Source organism: Hetaerina americana, unplaced genomic scaffold (genome assembly GCF_022747635.1).
Source record: "Hetaerina americana unplaced genomic scaffold, ioHetAmer1.1.p SCAF_3, whole genome shotgun sequence".
Lineage (NCBI taxonomy): Eukaryota > Metazoa > Arthropoda > Insecta > Odonata > Calopterygidae > Hetaerina > Hetaerina americana.
In genome coordinates, this window is record NW_027286874.1 from 13,352,852 (window position 1) to 13,373,644 (window position 20,793).

General features: G+C 36.3%; 1 protein-coding gene across 2 annotated transcripts in view; it reads right to left on the reverse strand.

Moving 5' to 3' along the window:
- Positions 1–9,276: 9,276 nt before the first annotated feature.
- sick (sickie) overlaps positions 9,277–20,793 on the reverse strand; it is a 934,611-nt gene continuing 923,094 nt past the window's right edge. For both annotated transcript variants that reach the window (XM_071588441.1, XM_071588440.1), the window contains 12 exons: positions 19,942–20,204; positions 19,017–19,248; positions 18,097–18,427; positions 17,281–17,498; positions 16,789–17,005; positions 15,653–15,845; positions 14,782–14,961; positions 14,320–14,595; positions 13,994–14,190; positions 13,342–13,642; positions 12,188–12,314; positions 9,277–11,538 (listed from right to left, as the gene is read on the reverse strand). In XM_071588441.1, the coding sequence (XP_071444542.1) occupies positions 11,314–11,538; positions 12,188–12,314; positions 13,342–13,642; positions 13,994–14,190; positions 14,320–14,595; positions 14,782–14,961; positions 15,653–15,845; positions 16,789–17,005; positions 17,281–17,498; positions 18,097–18,427; positions 19,017–19,248; positions 19,942–20,204 (2,760 nt within the window). In that variant the 3' untranslated portion in view covers positions 9,277–11,313. The remainder of the gene's footprint in view (positions 11,539–12,187; positions 12,315–13,341; positions 13,643–13,993; positions 14,191–14,319; positions 14,596–14,781; positions 14,962–15,652; positions 15,846–16,788; positions 17,006–17,280; positions 17,499–18,096; positions 18,428–19,016; positions 19,249–19,941; positions 20,205–20,793) is intronic.

Below are 20,793 nucleotides of genomic sequence, written 5' to 3' on the forward strand. Positions count from 1 at the left end.
AGGTGCAAGTATTGCATATCTTTTTTGGGTAAAAAGTTTGTATTGCTCTTTTGATTTTCTTGAACTCTAACATTGTCCTTTGCCCAAAGTCAACCTCATTCTAAATAATAAAGCCATCTATTATCCAAGCATTAGCAATGTCTTAAAAATTCCTGTAAGGTTTAAAATGTTTCATTTGTATAATAATGACTGAGCTAATTTTATCACACATGTGTTTTCTTTGCTGCCTGCAAGGTTTTATACGTATCACAATTTAATTACCAATGCTTTCCATCTTTGTATTTTATTTCATAAAATGTCATGGAGGTTTTCTTTCCTGGGAAGAAGGGTTTCAATTCCATTTAATGCAAAAGCAGTTATAGATAAAATGCTGGTAACAATTTTTTACATATAACATACATGTGTGGCTAATGTAACTATGGCGCTTTGTTGAAAGCCTTATTCTTCTAAGGCACTAACCCAGTGGTGTTCAATAAAAAATACTCGACTACCTTTGTACTAACTGTTGAATAAAACTAACTCCTTCCCTCTCGTAGAATGTAATCAAATAATGTTGAGAAAACTAGCTCCACTTTTGCATTGACCTGTGAATTACATGTGTTTGATGGAATCCCAACAAATGCTGCCTTGAATTTATCTTTTTGGCTGTATGGTTATCATATATGCTATATCACATATGCCTTGCAATATAATGTGGGAATTGGTTTCTTCAGTTGTATGTAGTAACTTGTATGATACATCTTTGTAAAAAAAAAATAGTCAATATGTTCTTGCAACCAATCCATTAAAGCTACAGGTGTCCAAATAATCGTTTCAATGGAACAAGTATGAATAGTGTTTCCAGTTGCAGTTTGAAGAATGAAGAGTCTCCAAATAACACCCAAGGCAGCCCTGCTTTTACTACATAATCTTCATACTATAATGGAGGCAGGGCTGGTGTGACTGGAGTATCCATGACACCATAAACCCTTATTCGTAATTATTATAATGTTTTCTTTGAAATTTCATTTGTTATTGATATCATACTGGTTATTTATTTGTATTGTGTGTGTCCATTGCTGCTACTGTTATATTTATCTGAAATTTTTATTTTAAATATTTAACATTTTGTCTATTGTAATGGGTTGTGTGCTGTATTTTGGCTAATTGAATCATGAACAACTATACACTATTTTGAATACTTTTGAGGAGCACACGACCTATTTGCCTAATGTGAATGGTTGTCTCCATGGATATTTTTATATCTTATCTGCATTTCAGTATGAAGGTTATTTTCCTGTTTGATTTGGTTAATACTTATTCAATGCAGAGGTAGTATGCACTTAAGAGTATTAAAATATTACAGTGTCCCTTGTCTTTCCTTAGTTTCCAATTTGGATGTGCATTGTTCCCTTATTATTTTCTAGATTGATACCTAGATACAGGCATTTGAATGTATTTTGCCTTACAGTTAACTCGGAGCAATCCTGAAATGGCTCTTACTCCCTCTTGCATTATTCTGTTGCGAGTGGTGATTTGCAATGCCTGTGACTGAGGTTGGCGACTCTTGAGATTAAAAATAAAGTTTTTCATATTTAATTCAGTGTTTTTAACTCACAAAAAAGGCTCTCTAATTTGTTGTTTAAGGGCCTGAATCTGAGAAATTCACAATAAGAAATAGATAAAATTATCATGACCCTCCTTTAGCATGGAAAACATAGATAATATCTGTAACTCACTTGAAGATGCTGCACAAGAAGCAAACTTGGATTGTATTTGAAAGATTTTCATGAACAATTAAGTTTTTGCATTATTTCAATTACAAACTAGCTCTACCAAGTCGATGCCATTTCCTATGAGTAAACTAATTTTACTACTCTTATTTTCCCACTGTTGCTATTGTTGATTTCAGGTGAAGGATTATTTTAATGATTTTCATACTTGATATTATCCTTCCGTAGAAGTGTTATGGCATATGATGTGTAAAATATTTTCTTTAACTTGAGGTGATTTTTTGTATTTTGTGCAAAAGCTGTCTTGAATTAGATAAAGTGAGAAGTGATTACTGTTAGGCATGCATGTATGCCAGACATATTCGATGTTTCTTTATTGAAAGTTTTAATTCTTTAAGTCTAAAGCCATAGGTGCTTAATGAAATTTTCCTAACTTCTATCGTGCTACCAGTTAAGCATAAATTCTTACCTGCTGTGAAACTTAAATCTAGTATTTTGGAGATAAATATGAATGTGCATGTGCACAATGAATTATGAACTGCAAGGGTTTATGGTAGGTATAAACCTAAAATAAAAAATTAATTTATTTGTTTGACGGTGTGGTTTATTCATATTATGATCCTGCAGTGTAGTGTAGGGCTTTCATGTATGGAGACACTTGTATGATGAAAATCTTAATGATAATAATAATAAAAATATATACTTGTCAATGTTTTGAAAAATAGTAGGAAGATGGCATAAGTTTTTTCCTGTGTTTAATGAGAAATAACATATTTATTATACTTTTACTTAAATCAATTTCCTCAACAAGTACGTGAGCTTCTGAACAGAACTGCATGTATCAGTTTTCTCAAGGTAGGTCTGAAGTGATTGGAACTTTCAGAGCATCCTTAAACCATTATTCGTAAATATTATGCATAATTCATTGCAATATAATTTTTCAATTACTGTTACAGTTGCTATCTTTGTTATATTATATCCAATTTCTACCATTTTTGGTATTTTCTTAAATTATTTATATTTTGTCATATTTACTGTGAATTGGTCCATAATAATTGGCTCTACTTAAATTACATGATGTAAGAAAATATATACTTTGGCTATTTTCTAGTTTATAACTTTTGGAAATAATATTTACCTAGGATATGCAAATAGCTATCTTGATGCATATGTAAATATTTGTAAAAATCCCCAATTAAATCTCCATTTTAGTGTGAAATTTATACTTTCCAAATTAATATGGCTTATTATTATTCAATCCCGAGTTGAAATTAGCTTGAACAGATGAATGCTGTAGTGTCACAGGTATTTATATAATATCTATATTGGTTGGTCCATGCTCCCCTACTATTTGCTGGTATTAAGTATAACAGTATTCACAGGTATTTTGCTGTATATAATAACTCCATTACCCTCTCCTCTTAAGACTCACTCCCATGTTTCGGTGAGCAATAACTTGCAAAGTCTGTAAGTCAGGTGGTTGGTTCTGGACATTTAGGATGAAAATTAATTAAGTAGCTACCCTTCACTGATCTACTGTTTACCCTCAAATAAAGGCTTGGTGAAAAATTCAAACAAATCAAAATGAGCATGGCCATTCTTTTCTCTAGAAGACATATGCTTTTGCAGGAAGAGTTATTGGTGTAAAATATATGGTCAATGTATACATGTGAAGGGGATGGGGGACACAATAAAAACAATCTGTGGGTGAGAGAAGAGCTCAGACTTTTCTGAGAAATCAGTGGGAGGAGAATGTTCCTTGAAGACTTCCCATATGTTAAATGTTGTTAATGGCTGCTGTTGTCATTCAAATGACATTTTTATAGGTTTTTGGATGTTCCCATTTATTCTGAAGATCCAGATGAGTTGCCTCCATGTATCCATCCATCACCTACTCATTGTGCATTTTTCCAGAAGGAATAGTTCACTTGACTCATCTAGTAACCTACCTGCTTAAACTAACCTAAATCCTTTCATGTGGGAAAGACCTTTCTTGCTGAAGGACTTGAATAAAATGAGGAGTATTTGTCCTTGATGGTATATTTATGAAATTTTCGGTAAGTTCCACGCCTGGATTGGCAATTGTGCTCAACACTGGGTGAACCCTAATCGACTTCCTTGTGGAAATACTTTTTTATTAAAGTAAAAGGGTTTTAAATTATGATTGGATACGGTATGTAGATATTCAGTATCTGTTATTTCCCATACACAACATACCTCAACGTGCAGTGACCCCCTAACGTTTTAGTATTCTTCAAGTACACATGGTATTATTCAGTAATTTTAATGTCATGTCTCTGTGTCAGTGACAGTCTTTGTGATCTAAAGAAATCTGTGAAGGTTATTCTCATTCACTGCTGCTAGTTTAAACATTTGAATTATTTCAAGAATGACTTAGAGGATTTTAAATTTTATAATAATGGCATATGGAGGTCATTCACAGATTATACACTGCAGTTTCTTAATAATTTACTTTTGGTAAAGAGGTCATTTATGAGAAGCAGGGAAATAAAATTGTTCGCTTGTTGCATAATAACATGTGTTGGCATGTCTTCAGACTAAATTGTCTTCTAGTTTTTAAATACTTCTGTCCTCTTCCATGTATATAGCCTATTGGAGTAGAGTGCATTTTGTTAATGTGTGTGTGTAAATATATATAAATAGGTACGTAGAGTTTTGCGGTGTAAGTGGATAATTCTAACATACTGGTAAATAAAATCTGTCGGGCAGCTTTGGGGTTGCAAAGAAATATGTCAAGCAGTTACCTCCAATGTGGAAATAGTGGCCTTGAGAAGTTTTGGATATATACCTGACTCATGACAGTTTGGCTTCTGCCTCTAATTTTTTTCCCGCAAGAACTGCCTGTAATGTTCATTTTCAAATGATATACATCAAATGCGTAGTTATGGGTGAGTATTCTCACAAAATATTTGGCCAATATTAGGTTATGGGAGAAGCTATCCCGGGATTTTTTTCAGGAATGATGGTGACCATAAACATTCGCAATTCGTCCGAGGTAATAAAAATATTGACTCAAAAAATTGCATAAATACACACAAAGCTTCAGGGTATGAAGAGGAGGGATGTGTAAATGAAAATCAACATCCAATGTAATGCTTAAGTAAACATTGCTTTATTTAAATGGCTAGATTTAATTACAATATGGACACAATTCATTCAGTAAAATATAATTAAATTTTTCTTTGTCTAAAGTGCCATACAATTTCTTTGTAGAATATTTACTTGAAGTCCACAATTGATGAATGCATTTTTTGGCAATTAAGTATTTGGCTGAAACATGTGAACCTTAATTAAAATTACTGCTTATTGGGATAATGGCAAGGCTAATTTACAGATCGTATGCCGTCTTCGCATTGATGCTGAATGAACCAATATGACAATAAATGGGACTACAGATCGGAAAAAGAGGTTTGTTTCAAATTTATTAAATCATCCAGCAATTAAGTAGACTTATTTAATCCTCCGTCTTATTTCAGCATTCCTCTTCGACATATTTATTGTGCATTACAGTGGCAATTTTCAAATGATAAGGAATATATGTCCAGCGTGCTCGAGATCCATTTCAAGAAGAACTTGACACACATAAGAAAATGAAACGACGGTACTCCAAGACACAGCTATATCCATCATAAACTTTTGATTATAACGTAAAAATAAATTACTACAATAAGCTAAACCATGGCCTAAAACAAAAAAGATCCCTGTGACGTAAGTCTGAAATTCTTCACGGATCTAATCCACACCTATCATAAAAACAATTGTAGACCAAGTAAAAGAATTTTCACGTTGGGATAAACCTTGCCTCTCCAAAATTCACTAAAACGATCTCAAATAAAGTAAACAAATGACATTATCCAAGCGTAAAGCTAAATATGGAAATAATAAACAATGATTACAAGGAAATAAAGCTATTGGTCTCGGGATTGCTCTTTTTCACCGGGAGATCTATTGTTCAAGGAACACCAAACTCTTATTTACTGCCTCATAGCTCTTGTGAGCCACTGAATTTTGATCACAACCTACGTATGAAATCTTAATTAACGATTAATTAAATGCTCAACGATCCGGGTTTCTGAAATCACGTCAATAACGTGAACCGATTATATGAAAATATACCCGAGCTGTTTGGGCATTATGCGCCTGGGATGTTTCATAAAAGGCGGCAAAACACACGACAAAAGAGAGTGCCGCGGTAGAAGGCGAAACTCACGGAAGCTACGAGCCCGAAAAGCTGGGTTTCCAAAGAATACTACCCGGCGCGCATAACATGCTAGGAGGTACCCTCGTAGAAAGTCCCCTCTTGACTCTGGTACCGCGGGAACATTCCCCTCCCACTCACGCCCAGAAGGTACCCTATTGGCCGAAGAAACCGGAGAGGAGGAGTTGAAGGCAGAAAGAAGAGTGTATCAGCCAATCCGATGATACCTCTCAGTTCACACCCCTACAGCTGGGAAAAAATTCTGATTGGACTGTTTCTATGAGGAGCCTCGAGGATCCGCCTACTTGACCAACGGGCCAATAGCCAGCGACGACTATCCGCCAGCGACTGGTGAAGTGGTGTGAGGAGATTTCCCCGCGGTACCATGAGTAGGAGTCAAGTGGGACCTTCTACGAGGATACCTCCTAGTATGTCATGCGCGCCGGGTAGGAATCTTCAAAAATCCCGATTTTAATTCGCTATTAGCTTTGTTGCTCTCCGGTTGAACTCTCTGCATCATACATTTTTACATTTCCCTTCACGTTTATCGGCGCGTCAGTAGTTTTATTTAGTATAGACTACATAATAATTTTCATTCTTTAAATATTAATAGTACGTGTTAGACGGTTATACTATGGTTACAATACCATAGTTTTTTCACCCAGATTGCCGAGCAAGAAATAGGTTATTGTAACCATTCTGTATCATCTGAAACAATAATAATTTTCGATTTAAGGTAAATATTACCCATTTAGTTATCATCGCTAAGCAGTTTTGAATTTGGTTCTAAATGTCTGCTGATAGCTTTGGTCATCCGACTTTATATGATGCCACCACAACGTCGGATATTGTAGCACTTAACTCTTCTCACCTTAAAAAGTATTATCCAGTTCCAATGTTAACCAGGAATTAAAATCGACATATTCCCCTGAGGAATATAATTTTATTATTTTACTATATCCAAAATAGGAGTCTACTCATGAGGAATGGAGGATTATTAAATTTCGGAAGAGAAATCTTAGATCACTATTCTTCACATTGGAATATTTTAAGAAAGAGGTCAATAATTTTGCATTGTAATGTTAGTTAGTTATGCTTTTTCTGGGATTTCATTCATGATCTCAGGAATGGTAATTCGCCTTTTGTTTACATCATTTGCAATAATTTTAAAACTTAGTTTAATTTTTTGAACCTCGTGGGGAACTCTTAGATGAAGATAAATCTTAGGTACATAAGAGCAGAAAGCTTAGTTCCAGGCTTACTTGATGGCGAGTAAGAAAGGGCATAATGGGAAATAACACCAAATAAGGCCGTTGGGGTAAGCAACTTCCAGTGGAAATACTTAAAGGTTTAGGAAAATATGGAAGAAAGAGTCTTTATGGGCCGCTTCGTAGCATCTATGAGGAAGGTATCTGGCCAGAAAACTTTGTGAGATCAGGAGTTCCTTTTCCGAAAATGGTAAAGACTACATCATGTGGGATTCAATATTAGAATTAGGTCAGCAAATTAAAGGTTTCTTATCTAATACAATGATCATGATGTTATCTTTGTTTTTACCTCCCTGTCTTAAAACTATTTGTGCTACAGTCAATAGATGGGACATTGGAATCTCCACAGATTATAACATCTACGAATCTCTATTGCAATTCATTTACATTGAACTCATTGCATTAACTTGTCACTTCACCAACTAGGGATGTAATATTCTTGATTTGTTAGCAATGAATATTCCAGAAAGTCTTAAATATAGAAACTATAAAAGGAATTAGTGACCACAGGGAAGTAAATGCTAAGTTTTCACTAAATGGGGTGCAAAAAATAAGGAACCTAAAAGGAAAATTTACTATGAAAAAGGGGATTTCAATGACCTAAAGTATGTGCAACAGAGTCAATTGGCAAGTTTTAAGAAAGATAGTAATCACCGAAATACTGAGGATACATGGAATCACTTCCTTGAAATCACGCAGCCGGCAAGTTCATTCCCAGTAAATTTAGGAAGGATAACACAGAACCCAGAGAGTACAATGTGGATGTGCGAAAAGCATTGCGACGTCTAAGGCTATGTCACATCAAAACAAAAAATATTAGGGATATCTCTAGCGACAAAAGAATTCAGGTCATCTATGATTGTCAAGAAGGAAATTCGGAAAGCATTATACCAATTCAAAAGGAAAAGATTAGCGGAAAGTTTGAAAGAGTTTCCAAAAGCATTTTGGTCGTACGACAGAGAGGTTCAGGGAAGTAAGTCAACTGTTAATACACTCAAAAATGATGAAGGTGAAAGAATAATCAGCAGCTTGAAAGAGGCTAACTAATTAAATTCCTTCTTTCAAAGCAACTTAACCAATGTCTCACCGGTTTTCTCAGATTCCTTACCAATTCGTGCCAGTCAACCGATGCCCAAAATTGAAATCTCATACGATGGAATAGAACTTTTGCTGAAAAATATTAATAAATCCTAGGAGCCCAATGAAATACCTGCTCGTATATCTAAGGATCTATCTTCAGACATTGCACCATATTTAGAAATCATGTTTAAGAAGTCGCTGGCAGATCACAAGGTTCCAAGATATGGCAAAACTGCAAACGTAGCACCTACATTTAAAAAGGGAGACAAGGTGGAACCGAGAAGTGTTTACAAACAGATTTTGGATCAAAATCATCAAATAATGGGATTTTTGTTATAAGACGTGTAAGAAAATATAAAGCACAATAGAAAATATAAGAAGTTCCAAAATATAAAGCCAGAGATGAAGAGAGGAGATATAGATGTTTTGGGCTGTTCAAGGTAAGATAGAAGGATACTGGAGTGCAATACCTTGAGTACGAGAGCCAGCAAGGGGTAGTAATAATATTGAATGAAAAATTAGGAAAAATAGTTAGCAAGCAATGAATCGAGTATCACAAGTAGAAGAAAAAATGGGACCGATGAACATTTTCATTTTTCAGTAATACCTGCCACTAAGTAATCATAGGGAGGAAGAAGTTTATGGGTTGCATGAACCATTCCAAATGAAACAATTTGACCCTGAAGAGTTGATCCCTTGACTTGAAACAAGTTTCCTTGTCCAAGAACAGCAAAATTTCTTAGCATTGTTGTATGCATAAATTTTAAATTGCTGAAAAGTGGGAGGACAAATGAATGCTTACTCCAAATAGAATAATTACTTTTTCCAATTTTATATCAGAAGTAAAAAATCAATCCTATCTGGAAGAAATCACATTGAACTATGAAATATATAACTTACCTCTCTGCACACATCTCACATACATTCTGAGGTACATAGGTGCTAAATTATTTTCCTCAATTAATAAAATGAATTACACATATTATAAATACCATACATAGTTTTATTATTTCTTGAAAAACAAGAAGTCATTTACAAATTTTGGGGTTTACGATTCAAAATGTTTCATATTTTGGGAAGTAGGTGTGACATTATATATTCATATAAAAAGAGCATTTCACTCAGAACAACTTTCTAGCATTTTCAGCTATGTTTTAAATTATAATAGCTTAAAAATGGCATTTTCATAATTTCACTTTCCTGTATAGGAAAGCCATGATAAGTGATTAGATTGCCAGAGGGCACTTGAAACAAATCAATGAGGTTATTTTCTCTCATGAAAGACATGAAATGACTACGAGTAATACCTTTATACAGAAAAAAAATTAACCTTGGCAGAATATTAACGTATATACATGTATACAATCTTAATGCTGCAAATGGAATACATGCAAAGGCCCTGTTTTCATACACTGCAAATACAAGAATATAAACAATGATTGACATTGGCTTGCACAAGTGAGCCTTACCTTGTCGATACGAATGGTCATCTAAATTTAACCTTATACACACGTCCAAAATCTTTTACAGCTCACATTCATTTATACATTAAATAATGCTTAGTGAAAATATATTACATTAAACACATTTAGTACAAAATGGACATCACTAATTTTTTAAAAAGAATCGATGCCAGCTAGCTCTAAGCAAACTAAAGCTTCCAGTAATGTTTTGTTGTAAACCAAAGAATAATGTGGTCACAAAACATCTTATCACCCCCATTAATTTGCCAGTTATAATTCACGGAAGACGTCTCCAAGGATCCACAAATAATATGAATCAATTCAAACATTTTACAGGAAAAAGCTCTTGCTTATCATTCACAAATCAAGTTTGATTAGACATCCACAATAGGGAGACTGTGGACCAAAATTCCAAACGTCACATCACCTCTGATTAGTGTTCCATTTGAGAATACAACCAAATTCTCAGTGGCTCAGAGTTGAACTTGAACTTTGGCACAGCAGAAGAACTAATGTGATGCAATGGTAAATGTTTTCAAAGGTGTTGCTAGGCAGTGGTCCAATGGCCGAAGTTTTCTCCATTTTCATTTCAGCACAAAATGGAGTATGACTTCCGAGCTGGGATAGATGAACTGCCCAGGTGAACTCCCCACCCCTTAGGGACATAAATCTCCTCAACAACTGGGGATAATTTATTTTATATGCCAATTATAAATACTATGAAGAAGTCCAGAGGAATTTATTTGAGCAGAAGAGACAGAAGGGAATCATTCACATTACGGAAAAGTTTCAACGTTTGACCTACTTCATTAGGACCTATTAATCAAAACCCTTGAACCAATATCATTTGATCTGCAAAGAATGGATGACTACTTCAAGCTTTTGCTGAATACAAGAATGCATTTCAGTCAGCACAGACAATCTTCAATGAAAACCATTCATCAAAACTACTAAGCAATTGGCAGGGATTGGCTTTAAGGTCCATATTAGTGATGCACAAAACAAAAATGAAAAGGTAAAATGAACTGCACCATAGCAGGAAATGGGGTTGAGTGCCTAACGTTTTCATGCAATGAGAAATAATGAACTGGTAGTCATCTTTCTTAAAGAAGATATCCACCCCACACTTTGTTAACTGGACCCATGATTACCCCGATTCCTCTAAGGTAATTAAATGTAGGTTTCGCTGCTCTTCACTCTTTCACGCACTCCAAACTGCATATCCTTCGCATTTCTTTCAGTGGCTTCGTTTCCCTCCACTTCACATCGAAGGTGAGTGACCCGACAGAAAGAGCAGAGCCTTCCTTTTTTCTCATGTGCTTACAGTGAAAACATAGTGACATCCACGAACCATTCATTACAGATGCTTCTATGTGAGGTGCACTCAACATGAGTGTCCATTTGAATGAGATAAAAGAAGAGTGTGCTCCTCATTATGCACTTCCAAATGTTGAGGTGAAGTCTGAATAAGATTCACTATTGTTTAAGAGGAGACTGCTGGTCTTCTTCTGTTTCATGGCATTATGTGACATGGACTTTGGAGAGTCATTACTATCTTAATTTCCTTTGGATCAAAGTGCTGCTTCCACACGTATCCTCATTCCCCTCCTTTCAACCTTTCCACCACCTTGCTTCTCATCCTTGGTGTCCTCCTCTGCTCCCACCCCCTCATCATCATCTTCCTCATCAATGTCACCCTCTCCATCATCCTCATCACCCTTCACACTCCCGTCCCCAGGCAACTGGCCATTCCCAGCATAGTTAGCTGCTTCCTGAAGCCTCATCAGCATGTTGAGCTGAAAAATAAAAGAGTCACACTGGTTATTTTTCAATCTTTTCCATTCCTTACCACCAAGTTTGCATTTTCAGGGACACCACTGACAAGGTAGGCCAAGGAGAAATGTGTCATATCTCATTTTTCAGACCCTTTCACAGGAATGGACATTGAATTTTCTTAAAATAATATTACTGAATATATAACGTTCTCATTTTATTTTTTTCGTACCCGCCAACATCATAGAAGCAATGCAGGCAATTATAAGGATACAAATTCTGAAATGGGAGTGCTGAAGACAATAAGATTTTCAGACAAATGAGATCCATTTCCTTTCATTTAGGACTTTTTAAACATTAATGTTGAAGTTGAATTCAAATTCTGCAGGAAATAAGTCTGCATTTTCGAGTTCCTCAGAGGAGAATAAATCTGTATTTTTCAGTACACTACATATCAACATGATGCATTTTTCCAGATTTAGTCCCAAAGTTCTATCCATTACCTTTCCGAAAATTTGGTATTATCGAAAAACTACGTAAATATAGAGTGAAGAGAGAGTTTTTGTTATTTTCTCAACTATACTTATTTAGTTATTCTATGCCAAGTGAATAGACATAATTTTACTTGGAAGTACAGCTTCTAAAATTCGTGCCGACAGCCATTACACTCACCAGTGGATCGCCTTCTTCCTCTCCTCCTTTGGTGCCAGGTACACCATTTCCCCCTTTACCACCAGCACCTGCCACTCCAGTGACTACTGGTGCTTGAAGATCATACCCAACATCCTCTGGCCTTAATCTGTAAGTAGAGTTTAAAAACATGAGTTTTGGTGACAACAGTTCCACAGTTTGATAGATTATTGAAAATGAGCAAATTTCATGAACAACAATAACTTGAAAAGTCCATACAATGTTAGAAAAATGGCAGCACCAGTGTTTACTGAAATTATTTTCAGTTTCAGTTACATCTGTTGAAGGAGCAGACACTAAGTTTCAGGCTAATTCATCATTCCTCTGAGTTTAGAATTAGTTTGAATTGAGTATAAAAGTAAATTTTGTTTTTTGAACATATATTCAAGGAGTATGATAGCCCAGTGGGAACAGCACTGGGCTACTGACTAGGAGGGCCTGGGATTCCAGGCAAGACTCTGGCTTCACCTAAGCTGGGGTATTTTTCAGGTATCAGATCTGCCTGAGAGCCACAGTGGGCACAAGTAAAGGAACTGACCTCCCCTTTTTACCCTGTTCATGCATGAATTTTACAAACCATTTTTGGGCTCTGTAATAGGTGAGCTCTACCCTAACCCCATCAAACCTATCTTTAGAGTGGTTACTATGAGTTTGCATCATTCATTATTTTATGAAAAGCACCTCAGGAGACCAGCATCTCTTCTAGGTGCTAGTCTCCTAAGGCACTGTGAATCTGTGGCTCCAATTATAAAGTTTCATATGTGGCTTTGAAATTTTCACTGGCCATATCAGCACAAGATATACTGGTCATTCTGGATGCTTTATTGATTTGGTCCCTAATCCGGGAAATCATTGATAAAATCAGTACAAGAAATCATTGGTGTGAATGTGTGATGGTGCACGATATTAGAAATGAATGAATGAGAACTTTAAAAAAAATCGCTTTTCAAGAAAAAGCATTTTTTTCTGGAAACAATGCTTCTTTTTTTTGCATGAGCATGACATGATTTCATCATACAAACTGCAAAAGTCGTGCATTAACTGAAATTATTGTAATTTGAAATATAGAATGTGTCAAATAATAAGTTTTCTACCAGTTAGTCTAGTTTTGAGCAAACAAGGAAAGTACAACTGACCTGAGCAATGAGTCTGATCCTGGGTGTGGGACAGGTGCATGCACTCTTCCTCCTTCATTTGTTGTTTCAGCCGGGGTGCTGTTGTCCGAGGGCCTCTGTTGGTGCTGGCCACGTTGCCAAGGATAAGAGTGAGCAATGAAGGCCGCTGGATCCTCCCATGTGGGTGCTCTCCTTCCATACAACTGCAGGCCTTCACGGACAGCTTCCAGAAGATATGGGACAACAGAGTAGTTCCACAAATCTGTGAACCACACTTGTGAGCCAGCTACATCTGGTGGGCATGACAGGAAAAGTCTTGGCCCTATTGAAGAAAAGAAGTAAGTAAATGACTAAGCTGTTTTACAAAGAACTCAACCATTTCATAGCTTTAAATTTTCTGAGCTGCAAAATTTTCATCTCCCTGGTATACATGTACCCAATATTTAAAAACTCGAAATACATACAGACAAGTTTTTGTAGATGTTGATAATAACAATTATGGTTTAAAAATTTAACATCATTCACTATGCCCAAATAGTAAAGAAAAACACAGAATTGCACCATTCACCGATGAGACTTATCCGTCCTCATAATTTTCACTAACAGTGATTAAAGCTGAATTTCTATAAATTTCTTTAATTTCATATGTTACCAGATAAAAGAAATAGCTCACCAATCGTGACATCTGATGATGAATGGGCCTCAAGAAAGCGATTAAGGTGTGCCCAGACTCTTGGAAGCCAATGGAATATTGAAGCCAGTCTAGGCATATGCAAACCAAGGGCTACTTCAGCATCCATTAGCCGCCGCCGTAAGAATCTGCCCAAAAATCCTTTCACAGGCTCCATATGGTTGGCGCACAGGACCCATCTATTAAAAGGAATCCATGCATCAGTGAAAACATTGAAAACAAAACAAATACAAGCTGCAAGAGAAATAACATGAATGTTGAAAGACCAAAAAAAACAGCTAAACATATTTTACCAATTGTATTCATACCTGAAATTGTGGTGAAGCTGGAGGTTGGTGGTGGAGCAGGTTGCTTGATTCATGGTGCCAATGATGAAGGGGCACCTTGCATAAGCAGCATTCAGGAATCCATTGAAGACTTCTCCTAAAGAACCAGCATGGTGAAGGTTGTCCAATATAATAACCTTCGGCAAGTTAGGAGACCCATTTCCTGTGCTATGTTGACCATTTTCACCCGATGCTTCACATTTTTCAGCAACATTTGCCAAGTATTGACGAAGCTCCTTGCTGGTCTTATGATCAACACTAAAATGCAAAAATGAATAGAAATAAAAGTTAATTTCGTGATGATTTCGGGATTATACAAATTTTGAAGCACTTCTCGATTTCTTACAACCATACTGATGACACATATTGATTGAATAATCATCCTAATTGTATAAATAAATGAAGAATTAAACGCTAGACATTAAATACAAATCATTCACTTACTTGAAAGTTGCGATTGCTTGTGAAAGAAATGATTCAACAGCCTTATCTCCAGGGACAATTTTGTCAAATCCATTTCTGAGCACCAAAAACTGCGCTAACTTGTGTGCCAGGTGAGATTTCCCTGTTCCACTTGGACCACATAGGATAATTCGCCTGTGCTCACTTAGCAAGGAGACATACCTAAAAAGAAATACAAAGTTGAGATATAACTCGAAGTACTTAAAAGAGTTACTTTTTACGAGTAGATAATTTTATATTTGATTTATTATAGCTTATTTGAAGGAAAATTCTTATGAATGACTGAGTGATTAAAAATCAATTAAGAAAATATTATCTACAACAGACCTGCCCTCAACACAGGATGAGATAATTCATACTTCTTCCATGTTATACCTCTATACATTTACAGAAGAAGCATTGATGGGAGAGATTTCAAAATTCAGGGCCATCAAAAATTAACTATCCTAGACTCCACATACCAATCACTGTACCTTAAATATCATCATCATATCAGTATTTCAATTCAAAGATTAGTTTACTTCAGCCCTCCATTCTTCCTGATTTAGAGTTTTTTCCCACAATACCTGATAGTTAATCTGTTTTAAATTATTCCTAATTGCCAAGTGCCAAAAGCACCAAATCCATCTAATTGCATTCAATATAACCAATAGCAAATCAATTATAAACCAGACTCCACATACCAAGCATTATACTATCAAGTAAGCCTATCCAAATTGTAAACAACTTTACATCTTAAGCACGTCACGTGGTATACTGTCTCATATCATTAATAAAATTAATGAGAAAAACTGCGATGAGCAAAATTAATTTTTACTAAAAAACCCAATAGTGGATAGATTTATTTCCTGACCTGTGGGCAATCGCTTTCGGAATAAGTGTGTCAAATGCCAGGGCATCAACTGAGCCTCCTTGCCTGGCACCCTTCAAATGTATTCGCACTGTTGTTGAGTCTCCGACAAGATAGCCATAAGGAAGCAGCTCTGGCAGGCCAACGCCTCTAATGAGGCCAGGGGAGTAGGGTGCACCTGCTCCAGAATTCCCATCTAAAAATGAAAAACAATATTCCTCTTAATTGTATAATAAAATGAAACAATTCATTACACTGCAAGAAGCAACTAGAGTGCTTCTTCCTCAAGGGCAAAGGAATGTAAGGGCATATAATCAGATTATTTTCCCTTCCACACTTCTTTCTTATCAGATAAAAGTCATACCTTAAGAAGGGCATGATTAAAATAAAATGCACAACTGCAAGAATGAACAACCAGGATTGGATTCAATTTGAATAATGAAATTTAATCAAAACATACTGCCACCCAAAAAAATATTTAAGTTTTAGAAAATCTATTTTACTTCTTAAAGAAAAAACAGCAAAGAACTTTCACAACAAATTAGAAGAAATCACTGAGAAGAATGATTCAGGTTTTCAATTACAAAAAGCAGTTCATTAATACTGGGAATAGAAGGCTTTTTATACCTATCCCTATATAGTGGCATATAATATGCCACTCATTCTCTTGTATGAGTGGCAATTAAATCACATACCATGAGTTTTTTCACTATTTTTTAATATATTGAGACCGTGTGCAGTACATATTTTCTGATGTTACTAATAGTTCTCAAGGAAACAGCAATGAACATACTTAAACACTGAAACTTAAGAAATTTTGAAACAGTAATTGCTTCAGTATTTGTTGTTGAAATTGGACTTACATCAGCTATTTGGTTTGTGCTGCCATTTTACATATGTTTCGCACATTGATGTCATGAAAAATCAAAGATTCAACAACAATTCATTGCTCTGACCATATATATTTCAACGACAGACAGCTTATGATATGCAAGATTCGCATAAGAGGAAAGCCAACCAATATTCGCATTAAGAGAAAAACATATTCAAATTATATAACACAACCATCTAGTACAACAGGGCACCCTTGAGTATTTACAAAATAATAGTTTAAATTTTATCAAAATTGAATAAAGTACCTGAGTCGCCTCCTTGTTCACCATTGCCCGACGGGCCATTTGCCGTAGGCCCGGCCGACGGAGGTGGGGTGGAGGATGCAGAGGATGGAGCTGGAGGAGGAGGAGGAGCAGCCAACAGTGAAGCTTCGACTTCTCCGAGTTCTCCAACCTCATAACTCCACACCGAGTCTGCACTGAGGCCGAGGCTGGAACCTGGGTCTATCTTCTGAAGACAGTCCTAAAAGATGAAGACAATAAAAGTTAAATATAATTAGGAATGATAATTAATAATAGCCAATTGTAGATTTCAATATGAATTTCAATAAACATGAAAAGTCTCAAAGTTAAACTGCCTTAGCTGGTGTTAACATATACTTCTCATTGTTTATTTTTCCGTATTGTCACCGTGAATATCAAATTGGTTGCATTGGATACCACTTTCTTGTAATTGAATCAACCGTGGCAAAGGCAACTTAACTTCCCAGGATAACTAAATTTTAAAAGATCCTTTACCTTGAAGACTTTACGCAGGACACAATCCAAGGCATCCCATCTTGTTTTTCCTGACACAGATATTATTGCAATCTTGCACTCATGGAAACGCTGAGCTTGAACAATATTGCCATCAGGCAGAGGTGCATCTGGTGGAACACCACCTCCCCCTGGGCCTAACACCACAGAGACAGTTACTTTCTTCCCATCTTTGTCTCCTGGTTCAGTCATTACCACCTCTGCAAAGAAAAACAAGAAATAAATGCACTTTAATTACCGATGTAAGGATTGATTTGGTCACTATTAAGCACATGGTTTCAAGAGCCAGTTAAGATTGAGCAATTTCCCACAACTGCAGTCTTGAAATGAAATCTGTAATCTCTTAGAAGCTTGAAAACCCAGTCAATGAAGCAAAGCTGGATTGGTAGTAAAAATAATGAATCTCACAGAAATCATATGAGATTGCTTCAACAAATTCGCAGAAAGAACCACTTTATTTTAAGTATCACACTGTCTTACTGGCATTAAAATAATCAACTTAAAATAGATGATTGTTTGCGAAAGTATTTCTTTTAATGAAGCGATACGCTTGATTACATTAACATCAGTTTCTCAATAGTAGAGGGGATAATTTATTTAAGTGAACCACTAAGGTCATTTTATCACCCCTCACACTCTCATATGCTCATTCGATAGATATGAAACTAACCAAAAAAGTGTCCTATCAATGTTAAAATAACATTCAAGCAAGAGGTGAAATATTTGGCTCCGCAGAACTCTTCACTTATCCACCACAAAAATTGATATTTTTTTTGGGAGAGCATAAATCAGGCTTACCTAGTGGAGCTGGAGGAGATGGTGGACCTGACTCGGATGAAACTGAAGATGGAGAGCCCGGTGAGGAAGGAGTGTTAGAGGAGGAAGGGCCTGGAGGAGGAGGCGGAGGTGGGGGAGGTGGAGGGGAGGTTGGGTCACCAGAGCCTGATATTGGGTCACCCAGGCTGAACCTCCTTTCGAGGATGCCCGAGCCAACATCACCCATTCCTCCAACCAGCCCTCCACCCATGGACAGCCTGTGCAGGGACGTTTGGGAGGAAGAGAGGGATTTGGTCGTTGTGACTATCCTCTGTAGTCTCTCGTTGTCTTGCTTCAAGTTCATCATCTCATTCTGGAAGTGCAAATAAGAGGATAAAGTTAGCCTGGACAACCACAGGAATAGCAATGAATTGCATCACCCTTAATTCCTTCCATGAAAATTATCTAGTTCCTGAATTAATTACACAGCTTCAAATCCTGAACAAATGCAAAAAAAGATTCAGGTTTCACAAACTTAAAAAGATTATTACATGAGAAAAATGATGGATTATTCATATATTAAATGTACCACAGATAATAATCTGATCATATCATTGAAACAGGTAATGTTTATCATCAGTCATTAAAATTTAAAAAAATGTTAATTTTACATAATACAATATTAATACATCTCTACAGCTGGATTGCTTTCTGAGTTGAACTTAAAATGTATATTAAGAGTAGTCTGCATATATGTATCACAAAAAAATATGAAAAAATATTCATTTTTGGCAAAGCAGCATGTAGTGAATTGCTTATCCATCACTATAAAGTTTTTTATTCTAAACTCATTTTAGACTTATTTAATTTGAAAATTAACTTCAAAATTTGTTTTGTTGACACATTACAAAAATTGCATCAGTAAATGCATACCGAAGCTAAAAACCATGACAATGACTCACCCTCATTCGCATCACAGTGTCCTTTAACGATTGAAGCTGATGTGCCGAAGTGAGTGCCTCAAGACGGATGTCCGTCAGCACCAGGTCCTTCTCCCTCAGCTGTTTCCTGAGTTCCTCCACAGCCTCCACTCCCCAACCACCCCCTTCTCCTCCCCCTCCCTCCAGGCCAACACCGCCTCCTAAGCTACCTCCTCCTTGTCCAGAGCCTACACTTGGCTCCTTCTCAAAGATGCTGAACCAAAAACAGAAAGAGATTCATCCTTAGAATTGTGTCACAACATGACATCTCCCTTTTTAGCCCTTTTGCTGTGGCTCACTCTCTGAAAACCTACTCCTCACACGCAGTGAAAAGAGAGGGTGTTGTGTCTCCATAACCTTTATTATTCCCAAAATAATAAAATAATCTAAATAATCTAAATAATGAAAATATGAAAATAGCACAAATCATCCAGATTCATCATTCATTTAATGGAAAATCTTTATTTATTTATTTTGACGATCTTAGTTTTAATAAAAAAATCCAAGTATGATAGCTCACCACAGAGAGGATGAAAAGGCACTTTCAAAATAGCCTACCCTATGCACGTACCAGGAGTTTTCACAGCAGCAAAAGGGTTAAGGGAATATTGACCCATGACATTAAATGTCAATTACTTGATGTCCCATGCTTTTTATATAAATTTGGCAAAAATACGCTGAACTTCAGTCTATGAAATTTAAAGAATTACAACCACTGGATTGTTTAGTTATTTTATGCCATTAGTTATTTTATTTTCTTACTAATTTACAAAAACTATGGAAAAAACTTAAGATGCATGTCACATATAAATGTTCAGAGGCCCTAGTCATGGAACAGTAAGATGTGACTTTCAAGGAGACACTGGAGGCATTACTTTTTTGGGAGGAAGTTGGATGGAACACTTACGCTCCAGAGGAGTGACTGCCTTTGATGACCACGTCATCTCCATTGGTCATTCCATCATGGAGCTGGTGGTGGTGCTGGGGGTGGGGGTAATGGGGGGATGTGAGCAGCGGTGACGAAGGGGCAGATGCATCAGAGTGTGCCGTGTGGCGCGATCCGCCGCAGTGGTCACCGCTCTGACCTCCACTTCCCTCCACATCCGAGACTGAACCACCTCGGTTCTTCTTAGAAGAGCGAGAGAAAGCCCGGCTGAAGGAACTTCGAAGCTGAAATGCAAATAATGAAATCAAGTTACAAAAGGCAATGTTTCTTCCAAATTAGTAGACAAACAACTAATCCATGAAAATATTATGCGTAGTCACTCTAAAGCACTCCACACACTGTAAATCTTTTGCCTCACATCATATCCTTCTTCAAATTTCAGCAAATTCCAGAAATAATTCATAATTTCTCAAAAAGCAATCAAGATTTTACCAATAGAAAAAATTAAATGTGCCTTTTGCAATGGTTCATGTCTTGAGAACCTGATCTCTCACACTAAAGACAAAAGTTACCTAAGACGAGAGAAGTGGAGGTATGAATTAAAGTGCTCGGAGTGTAACATGAAGTATATTGGGCAAACAGGATGAAAATTTGAAGAAAGGATAAAAGAACACCAAACATGTGTAAAGAATAAGAATATAAGAGCCCTCTTTGCGAAGCACCTCATCGAAAGTGACCACAAAAGTGACTAAATGACTTAATTTTGAAAATAAAGGTCTAAGACTTAATGCTTTGGAGCAGTTGGAAATTTTTAAATGCGTCCATTGCAAAATTGTACTTGCCAATGGAATTTTGTACCCCTCCCACTCCCCA